This window comes from Lolium rigidum, chromosome 3, assembly GCF_022539505.1.
Source record: "Lolium rigidum isolate FL_2022 chromosome 3, APGP_CSIRO_Lrig_0.1, whole genome shotgun sequence".
Classification (NCBI taxonomy): Eukaryota; Viridiplantae; Streptophyta; class Magnoliopsida; order Poales; family Poaceae; genus Lolium; species Lolium rigidum.
This window is the reverse complement of record NC_061510.1, coordinates 47,791,257-47,802,273: the sequence shown is the minus strand read 5'-3', so window position 1 is coordinate 47,802,273 and position 11,017 is coordinate 47,791,257. Positions and strand designations below refer to the sequence as shown.

The window sequence follows — 11,017 nt, the reverse complement described above, 5'->3', positions numbered from 1 at the left end:
AATATCTGAGCCCTAAGCTAAATGTTAGTACACTGAGAATTAGCCAATCTGGCTTTGTTATCTATAATTGGGTACAATACAATGCAAGTATTTCCAGGTAAAGTACTCGGGTGCTTAATAACATAACAAGTTTATGCAAGAATTTGGATGGAACTTTTTCCCACGATCATTTTGATATGTTATAGTTTTTTTCCCAACGTCGTATGCAAAAGTTAATGCCATTTTACTTTTTTCTAACCTTTTTTGCAAAAAAGTTAAAATTCAAATTTGTTAATTCTCCCAATAGTAGGTTGCGTAACATACATGAATCTCGAAGAATTTTATTTTTTGAATATGTTATCATTTTCTGCCATTCAGTTGAAACTTAAAAAGGCGATCCATCGGGGGAAGGGGGTGCGTGGAGGGAAAAAAGTTCAACCTCTACGCTGAGGGTGGCCGTCGGCGTAGATAAAAAAAAGGGGGAGAAGGCTTACCAAGGGGGGCCGTCGCGTAGCCTTGACGTCGTCACAGCGGCGTCACGGCCTAACTTTGTATGACCGCATGCACATGCCTATACCAATGACCCGCGATGTGCCGAGGGAAGCCGTCGGCGTAGCGTTTCCTACGCCGAGGGCATCACTACAACGACGGGCCCGGATTTTGGCCGGTCGGCGTATAAACAGGCCATCGGTGTTTTGAGCCATTCCTGTAGTGTATATGTTTTGCCACTATTCCCTAATTTTATTTTTATGTCATATTTTTTGTGACCACCATGAAGTTGTTGTTATCGCATAGAGTTGTGTGGTATGAATTACTCACAAGCGGTCGGGTAGAACTTTTTTGTAAATTGTAAACGTGCGACTACAAAACACATGTCTCACATGAGTATATGTGCACGTGCCACCCATATTACTTGTAATAAAGATTTCAAGTCAACTATTGTTCAAAAAAAAAAAGATGTCAAGTCAACTTGGCTTGATCATCCGACTATAAAAAAAAACTTGGACACCAATAGGCATGGATTTTTGGCCGGCAAGTGGCAACTTGCCATGTGACAAGGGAAAAAGTTATAATTATCATCCGCCAGTTGAGTGAATGTCATAACTTTCAAAAAACTTAGTGTGTTCTTTTTTTAAGAGAAATAAGTAGTTTCTTCTAGGGCAGAAAAAGAGTAGTTTTTTTTAGGTGAAACATAGCTCTTTATTCATTCATAACAATGTCATTAATACAAAGACCATCAGGTGGCTCTAGTAACCACACCTGACGTCCCACATTGCTCGCCGTAGCTGAGCGTGCTAGTCTATGTGCTTTAGAATGTGAAGCTCTATTTTCATGTCTAAAAGACACCCTCTCGAAGAGTGTCAAGGTCTCCTTTATTTCATGTAGCACAGCACCGTAGATCCCTGCGAATGGTCGTGATAAATCTTGCACCACCGTCAAATAGTCAGATGCCACTGTGATCCTCCGTAGGTGCAAATCCTGGGCCAGATCAAGGGCTTCTCGGCACCGACGGATTGGTGGTCCCTTCGATAGTGAGGCTCGAGGCCCCCAGGTATGAGCAATTTGCGCTGCGACAGACCACTCCCACAACCCCTCCTGGGCGTGTCTTCGCTAGGGCTGCATCAACATTGAGCTTGGCACAACCCTCTACCGGTGGAATCCACCTCGGATGTCGTGGTTCAGTCGCTGCTGCATTCTTCGGTGTAGGTTTAGCCAGGACTGAGAGGTCCTGGAGATACCGCTGGATGAAAAGATGAGTGGACAGCGGGCTTTGAAACTCCCCTTCATGGATCAGCTTACGCCGCGCGTACCAGATAGGCCACAAAGTAACTACAACTGGATGGGCCTTTAGTCTCGCATATTTAGTCCCGGTTGCGAGTGCGGGACTAATGCCCGTTACCAACCGGGAGTAATGCCCCTTTTTCTACTAGTGACTGAACTTTGGGGAACACATCGTCTCCCAAGATACCCAACTAGATTTCTTTTGTTGGGTGGTGTGGGGGGGGGGAGAGAGATAAAAGTAGTAGATAGAGAGAAAAAAAACTCTCACCGGGCTGATTCACACGAATTGAAAATCCGGGCCCGGTACCATATCTTGCGTATGTCCGCGTTATATCGTTCGTTTGTAGAACTATGTCAAAAGGCCCATCAACATCCCTTTTGATGTGCCCCCCTATAAGGCTATAACCACGCGTGGATTCTGGCGGTCGCGCAATCCGATCCTTTAATTCCCGTTCAAAGGAAAGAAGACACGATCCGATCCCATCCCATCCATCAACCCTCGTTGTGGGGGCTCCGGCTTGATTTGTAGGGATCCCTCTCTTCTCCTCTACTCGATCGATTAGCCTCCCTCCTCGCACCGCCGCCGCCACCGCGCCACCCCCATCACATCACTACCTGCGACGAGTGGCGTAGTCACACTGTACAGACCGGAGTCTGTTGTTTCGCCGGAGCCCTAATCCAATCCGATCGCACGCACACAGTCGCAGGTGACAATAGCAGCAGCGCGAAGGAAATCACCAGGGAAAACAAGTGGCCAGGGGTAGGAATCTAGGGAGGTCGATAAGCCCCGGCTAGGTCAAGATCATCCGATGACGGGGTGCCTGTGGCCGTGCGTATCCGGCACCAATGCCAAGACGGCGGGGAGCGGGGGTTTGTTCCGGTCCAAGCCGAGGAGTCCAACCGAGCTGGTGCGACACATGGGCGAGCTCCTCCGCTTCCTCTCCGAGCATCCGGAACCTTGCGGTGGGAAGCTTGACAGCAAGCGTGAACAGAAGGTGACGATACGTCTGTTCATTCATGATACATCTGTTCATTCATGTTTAGTCATTCTTCTGAAAACTTTATTCGGTTTATCTTGTGCGATTTTGCGCAGCACTAGATTGTTGGTATTTAACTATATTTTGCAGTCATTAACTACAACTCTCACAAATCTAGGTGAATTCTGCACAAAATTCTTACCAATACATCTACCGTGAACTATTTTATTGCCAAAGTGTGTCCGGAAGACTACAACAACGATTTTTTATATATGGAAGAAAATGAAATGTAGACGTTATAAAAATGGAGCAGAAATTGCCAAAGTTTATTCTTGTTCATGCTTTGATGCACCTGATTGAATCCACACTTGACTTAATATGCAGATGGAAGATCTAAGCAGAGCTATCAGGGAGACGAAATTCACTCTGTATGGAAATGGTGACGCAGAACCGATTGCAGAAGCATGCACACAATTGACTAAGGAGTTCTTCAAAGAGAATATTCTGCGCCTCATAATTGTTAACCTTCCACATCTGGACTTGGAAGTAAGTCAAGACACTTAAACTTTTCTCGTGAACTTGGTTGTTACACTTTTTTTCCAATCAATAACAACACTGGATCCTAAGATTGTTTACTTGGTATTACTTTATATGTAGGAACCTTTCGGGCCTTTTCTTTGGCAACAAAAATACCGCATGACTGTTGTGTAGCCAATTAAAAATATAAAAAGTTGTAATAATGTTTACATAAGAGAGGAACTTTTTTTCCTTTTTCCAGACTCAAAAGGATGTAACTCAAGTTATTGCAAATCTGCAAAGGCAAAAGGTGGACTCGAGGATAATTGCTTCTGATTACTTGGAAGTCAACCAAGATCTTTTGGATACATTAGTGTGTGGGTAAGTAACTCCAGACTGGGATAGTACTTAATATGAGCCATATTGATAATCCATAGAAGTTCTTCAAAAAAATAGTTTTAAGCCATAGAAGTTCGGAGTGGTCATCATTTAAGATCCTCATATTTGTGTAGTTTCACTTGTTATGTTAGTTATAAGTTGGAACTTACCATATGTTATTTACTCGTCTTTTTTTGTAGTTACGATAACACGGACATTGCGATACATTATAGTTCCATGTTAAGGGACTGCATACGTCACCAAGTTGCTGCAAGGTATTGTACAAAATTCATTTTACGAAAAATGGAAGTTTCCAAGTGGTTATTGTCAAACATTAGATCATTATAATGTAAACAACACAAAGTTATTTATAATCTAAATATCTCTCTTGATGGCATCATTTATCTCTTTGATTCCAATATCACCACTATTTAAAGGTTAGTCTTTTCAGTTATATTAATATGCATTCATTAGCATCTTGTAGGTATGTATTATCTTCTCAACACATGAAGAAATTCTTCGATTATATTCAGTTCCCGGACTTCAACCTAGCATCAGACGCCTTCAAGACTTTTAAGGTGAATTCAAGAATTTTGAATCTAATAAATGTTCTAAAAGACAATTTTCAAATCAACCACATGATTTCTACATTTTCTCATATTAATTCTTCATACTTATCTAGGCTAATATCAAATTATATCATTTGATATTTATAATTTGATACGAATGAGAGCACTCTCTAAATGTTTGTGTAACATTAGTGATGACAATTTTCTTATTGCATATGTAATAGGAACTTTTGACAAGGCATAAATCAACCGCTGCCGAGTTTTTCAACAAAAATTATGATTGGGTAAGTTATTCCACATGATGGTATTCATAATGATGTGATGACTCATATATACTGATATGATTGTTTATAATTAGTACTCCCTCCCTTTCTATATATAAGGCCGCTACTCATCTCGAGATAAAACTTTAACTCATAATTTGACCCAAAAAATATAATTAAGTTATACACTGAAAACATTATGTTGGAAACATCTTTCAAATATGAAACCAATGGTATACTTTTGGTGACATATAAATCATACTTTGTTGATAAAATTATTAGTCAAAGTTCTACCTCAAAATATGTGATGGCCTTATATATAAAAACGGAGAGAGTAATATGGTTTTAATTTATTGTTTTGTGGATCATTCCTAATTGGGTCGACTTTGATAAGTTGGGTTGTACCACACTGACACTTATTTTTGATATTTTCATTAAAAATTATTTAAAAATCTACACATTTAGCACTAAAGTTATATGTTCAATTGTAAAGTTTCACATTAATATATTGTGCTATTTGGAAGAGGCAAAATAATAGTATGTATTTATATTTGCATATACTTCTAACGTTCCAATGAATAAGGCACACATGTTGTCTAAGATGTGTCTTTGATGAATAATTAGTCCAGGCAAATGGTGATTGTTTGATATAAAACTGGTATATTGGGAAAGTATTTTTCAGTACGAATTTAACAATATCAGTTTTGTACATAATCGAGATATTGTTGCTCAAGTTTTTCAAAGTTTTGTCTTTAAAAGTCTGTGCACCTTATTCATAGTAATGTGGCAGTAAATGCTACTAGTTATTTTCGTATGTGCAAATTACTCTCGGTTTTTCTTCCTTTTCTAAGATTAGAATGTTCTACTCATGATTTTTTTTCCAAGATATATTTTACAGTTGTGTTGCGACAAAAATAATATCCAAATTTAGTGGGTGTAGGTAAATCTTAACTCAATCACAACTTTCCCTTTCTAATCACAATGCAAATGTCAGTTTTTTCCAGAATTTAACTCGAAGCTGCTACAGTCTTCAAACTATATCATCCGAAGGCAATCTATTCAGGTATGTTTTTTTATTGGTTGTGCTTCGCTGTCTCCAATTTATTTTTCAACTTTTCTTCAAATTATATCATCCGAAGGCAATCTATTCAGGTATGTTTTTATTGGTCGTGCTTTGCTGTCTCCTATTTATTTTTCAACTTTGCTATACTGCATTCAATCGACAATTATTCTGGCTTTGCTATTAAAGTTTGAAAGTAGTCTTCAAGATGATTGGTTGAGTTTAACTCATTCTGTACTTGCATACGGTGTATCTTTCAGCTACTTGGGGACATTCTTTTGGAGAGATTAAATTCATCAGTGATGGTGCGCTACGTCAGTTCAAAGGAAAACCTCATAGTTCTAATGAACCTATTAAGGGTGAGATATTGTCTTGGCGCTTTTCACCATGTCTCATGAAAAGCATGCCTTTTGCAGTCCGAAATGCATCTCGCGTTATCTTGGTGCTTGAATATACAAATTAGTTTCGAACTGGATATGGTGTGTTATAGCTTCCATGAGTATCATTTGCAAAAAAAAAAAGGCCTTCCGTGTTCTCAAGGTTTAGGGTTTAGGGTCATTGACTGGGTAATTAAGTTTATTTAACCTGTCATGTTCACATCATCAGGAACAAAGCAAGGCTATACAAATAGAGGCCTTCCGTGTTTTCAAGGTACAGTCTCAGGCCTTTGTTTTTCTGGACCTGCTCATTTTATATTTAGTCACATATGAACTACTAAACATATATAATTTTTGCGTGTGTACATTCAGTTGTTCACTGCCAATCAGAATAAGCCACGCGAGATCGTCAGCATACTGTTGACAAACAAGAGCAAAATCCTCAGGTTCTTGAAAGACTTCACCATAGAAAAAGGTAGGAAAATTGTATCTTATTTTACTCGATCCCACTATAAACCTAACTGTAAATTCTAAGAGTTATTTTTTTGCGCTGATATCTTCAGAGGATAGACTGCTCGAGTCTGACAAAGAACAAGTCTCTATGGACATCTTGGCTATGGAGTTGTAGATCGAATCACATGCAGGATCAACCTATTTTCTTATTTTTGTTCTCTGTTAGTGCTCCATAAAGCGACTTCCAGGTTGAATTGGTACGCCCAGATGTGGTGGCGACATGCATCCCTGTTTAATTACTGAGCGAAGCGAAAGAAAAAAGATCTTTCATTTGGCGAGCTATTGCCGTGTGCCGGTTTGACTGTCTAGAGTAGCAGTTTGTTACTTTGTTGGCACCAAATTTCAAAGGTAAAAGGTAATATGCATAGTTGCTGCCGAAAATGTACATAAAAAATGTCAGGAAACAAGACACGTTACTTTACTGCAATGAAGTCTGAAATATTGACTGGAAATTCTAAGTAGTTCCGAGTATTTTGCTTCGTAGATTGTGTTTGTACCAACAAGATGTCTCTGTGAAGCTCTCGCTTTCAAACACAACATAGATTGATTCAGCGACGAGATCCAAACCGGTTCAATATACTGACAGTGGCGTTTAAGCTGGCTGCTGGCTGACATGAAAATGTCTATCTGAATTAGCCATACCGTCGAACTTTTATGTCAGCCTCTTATGGACTTGAGGAAATTTTACACTCTACAGAACAACATTCTCGCAGTTACTTAGTATTCTTAGACTCCATATATATATATATAGCACTGAATCAGTAAAGCACACGATTATGTACAAAAATCATAATGACATTGGCTCTGGGGAGGAAGGGGACTAGAGGAGGAGAGATACAGGTAAACTCCTCCAAATTAACTCCACCTTCGCCATAAGTTCAAAAAAAAAACTCCACCTTCGCCATTGAAATAATAAGCGAGGTCTAATTAAGCAGAGAAGAAACCATCGAAGGCTGCCAGGGAAAACGGGGTCTTGGGCTCTGCCTTGACGAGCAGTGCGACGTGCACCTTGACCTCCGACGCAGTGGCGGCAGCGGACTCGACCCAGGAGCCCCACGCCTTGGCCATGCCCTCGAAGCTCCCCCTGCCCTTGGAAGCCTCTTCGCCGGCGCCAGGCGCCACTTGCTTGGTCCTCTTCTCGGACTCCTCCGCCACCAGCAAGGCTATGTCCGCCATTGGTAGCCGAAAAATCTCAACACAACTAAAACTCAACTCAGCTGGAAACTGTTGCTATGGATTTCTTTGCTCTGGATGCTGTGTGAATGGATCTTCGCCATGGCGTGCATATATATAGGATGGATCTCGGTACGAACGTTGGTTGCTTTGCTACGCTGGGTTCAGATAAGCCTCTCCGTCGTGGGTTTGTGCCGTGGACGCTCGCCGGTTTTGTTTTAGTACTGGGTGCCCTTTGCTTGTTTTGCTGGTTTCCCGCGACGCCGGAAACCGGCGCCCCCCGCACGGGCTGCACCTGTTTTCAGTCTCCTTTTTAAAACCCGTTGGCCGGATGGTGGATGTGGTAGCCGGGAGGACCTGACGGGCATACCACTTTGACAAGTTTCATTGGTATGCACGATCGTGCTGAGCTCAGAAAGGTTCTGTTGCTACAAGTATTTTGGATGCTGTCGTATTATCAGTGTCTGGTAACACTGCTATGATATTTGAAAAGAGTCGAAATAATTTGATATGTTGACAAGGCATGTTTCTATAGCCTCACGAAATTTGAAATCCATATTGTTTCTACACAAAGAGAAACATAAGTGACAAATCCAGCTAGGAATAGTACCTCGATTTTTCTGTTTTTTGTTTTTTACTTTTTATGACATTATTCATAGCTGGACTTGTTTTTGCTCTCTTTATGTAGATAAGATTTAAATTTGAATTTTGTGGGATTGTAGACAAGTCTGTTCTCTACTCACTCAATTTTTATGAAATTTTCAAACCTTTTCAGCTGTTCTATGGCCTTAAGTGCTTGTAGCGAACTCATCTGACAAGATGCGTGTTGTGGTACATGTCCATGTTAAATGACTAACGATATGAATCATTCTTAATACTTGGATAGTCAAATATCTGGTAAAATTTGTAACAACACCTACATCTACATGATGACGGATGTGTTTTAGGCATACTTGCACAAATTAACGCTCTAAAATGACCACCTTAATCACCATTCTTGCGTTCCTGCGATTGTCAAGTGAGGTATTCCGAGCATCGAGAAGATGAAGACCGGTGGTTCTGAGATTGGAAGGTTCCAGAAAAATCAAAAAATGAGAGGAAATAAAGCCATGATGTTTCAAAATAGCAGACTCTGGCTAGCTCCTCCCTGTTGTGTTCGCTCTTGTAGGTTTGTTCGTCTCGAGTGTGTAGAAAAATAGGTTTCGGGTTTACGGCTGGAGGCTGCTTGTAATAACTTCTGAAGTTTTTTCTTTTTCTGGTCTATGGGCTGGTTTTTTGTTTCTTTGCTTGTGTTTGTTGTAGCGAACATATGGTTTATTTAATGAAAATCGAGGGGAAACCCCTCATCTCAACAAAAAAAACCTTAATCACCATTCAAGCATTAGCGACAACATTATGTCAGCATCTATCCGAAACACCTTCTTTCAGATCATGTTAGTGAACCTTACGCAAGTAATAATAATTTAAAGGAAGCGAACTTATGCCCACAAGTTTACTATGTGAGCCAAGTTATCTTCAGCGAGGGCTCAATCCAACAAAAACCTATCATGCTTGAATTCTTAACAGCATTTGTGAAAGCATAATCCTAATTCACGGCTTTCTGGTGTTTCAACCAAAAATATGATAATATAAAATATTGATTCATGGCATATCGGTGTTCCAGACCCAAAAGGACAGAGCCAATATATGTCTTCCATACACATACTTGCCGACAAACCATAATTGTTTCGATTTGCTAGTAGTTTGCAGTTCTGACACACAATTTAGATTCACATCATAAAAATGCAAATGCATTGTTCTTGTCAAATGTAAGAGTAGTACTGTACAAATTTCTTCCTTGTCGCAAATCAGTACAGCACACGATTATGTACAAAAGGCCTGTGGGTAGGAGGAGGAGGAGGGAGGTAGTAGTGTTACATGATAACTCCTCCAAATCAATTCCATTCTCTCCATTAAAAGAGGCTACTTTTACAGTACCTTTTACCACTCAGGATTAGGGAGAGGTATGAATTCAGTGAACGGTTCAGATTAAGTGAAGAACATTAGGCCCGACAGGTCCAGCAAGATGTAATTATTGAAAAAAATTGAATCTAATATAGTATCAGGCCAAGGCCCATGAATTGACGAAGCAATGCAGCCCCCAGGAAATCCCCACGCCGCCTCCAGCGAGCACGCCGCCGCCGCCTCCGCCTCCACATCAACCAGCCACCACGCCGCAGCCTGCAGCTAGTACGGCGCCGCCTCCATCTACCCCACGGCCGCTGCCCACGCGGACGATCATGACGCCGCCTGCACGTCGCACGTGGCCACCCGCCCACACGCCAGAGCACTCCGCCACCAGCTCGACAACATTCGTTGCCTCCTCCACACCGGAGGCCCGTCCGTGGACCACGAGCGACGCCCCCGAACCCCTCTCCTGCACAGGGCCGCCTTCGACGACACGCCACTCGACGCCCTGTTCGATTTTTGGTTTATTTACAGGTGCGTTACTGAATGTAGTGGTCATACTAATTCTAATTTCCTAGCAGATATGAGCACCCAATTAGATGAGCCCTTATTCAGCAAGTGACCCAGAAAAGCATTCATGTATGGAGATTGCTCGTGCAACATGACGCTCTCTCTGGCTCTGCTTTGAATTGTCTGCATACTTACCTTACTGACAAGCATCACTAAAATATAAATAAATTAGAATTATCACATTATGTTGCTTATGAATCAGTTTTTTTTTACAGATGAAGCAGGTTGATGTTTGATCAATTTATCAATGTCGATGACACAACCAGTATATGTGAAAACCCCAAAAGTCATTGGTGTATGCATATGATTTGACCATCATCTCTTTTAGTTTTAGTTGCATTTACCGAAGTGTTCTGTCACTTAATTCTGCAAATCAATAATCAACTCAACCAGGTATCCATTCTAATTACTCGTTTCAGTGCCATCCTACCAGGCCCTAGTATAGGTTATGTTCTCACTGGATATGATGCTGAAGAAAAAACTAAGTGCACAAAAGAAAGAAGTGGTAGCTGGTAAAGAATTTAAAGTAAAAATTCGCAACTATTTGATGCTCAAGTTTATACTAGTATTCTTAATGTTCAAATTTGTGTGTTTGATTTGCTGGAAATAGCTGGATGCAACAACTGATCAGGTTACAGATGAAGCAACAAATGTTGGTTCCCAGGCTCGAAATCTGAAGCTTCCTTTTGGTGAGATAGATGTGAAGAATCTGGAGCTGCTCAGTAGGCAGTTGGGTCTTGAGCATGTTGAGGTCCTGATGATAAGTCATTATTGACGTGAAATGTGAACCTATTTCTAGTACTTCTCAAGGAGAGCAATAGTACTGATACAAAAGCTACTTGTACTTTTCATTTACACGTTACATGAAGAATAAATAAACAGAGTGCAAGTAGGCGTTGCACGATCACGCCAA

General features: G+C 40.8%; 2 protein-coding genes and 1 long non-coding RNA gene across 3 annotated transcripts; 2 read left to right on the top strand and 1 right to left on the bottom strand.

The window, feature by feature from the left end:
• Positions 1–2,570: 2,570 nt before the first annotated feature.
• On the top strand, positions 2,571–6,529 carry LOC124694796 (putative MO25-like protein At5g47540). The gene is made up of 11 exons (XM_047227740.1): positions 2,571–2,756; positions 3,123–3,284; positions 3,517–3,635; positions 3,833–3,907; positions 4,117–4,210; positions 4,426–4,485; positions 5,459–5,527; positions 5,785–5,883; positions 6,131–6,175; positions 6,274–6,376; positions 6,465–6,529. The coding sequence occupies exons 1-11, from the start codon at positions 2,571–2,573 to the stop codon at positions 6,527–6,529; spliced, it is 1,077 nt and encodes a 358-aa protein (XP_047083696.1).
• An 812-nt stretch (positions 6,530–7,341) lies between these two features.
• On the bottom strand, positions 7,342–7,590 carry LOC124695954. The gene has a single exon (XM_047228752.1). The coding sequence runs from the start codon at positions 7,588–7,590 to the stop codon at positions 7,342–7,344; it is 249 nt and encodes an 82-aa protein (XP_047084708.1).
• A 2,408-nt stretch (positions 7,591–9,998) lies between these two features.
• On the top strand, positions 9,999–11,017 carry LOC124695956. Its single transcript, XR_007000606.1, has 2 exons — positions 9,999–10,068; positions 10,715–11,017. It is a non-coding gene; the product is annotated as an uncharacterized LOC124695956 (long non-coding RNA).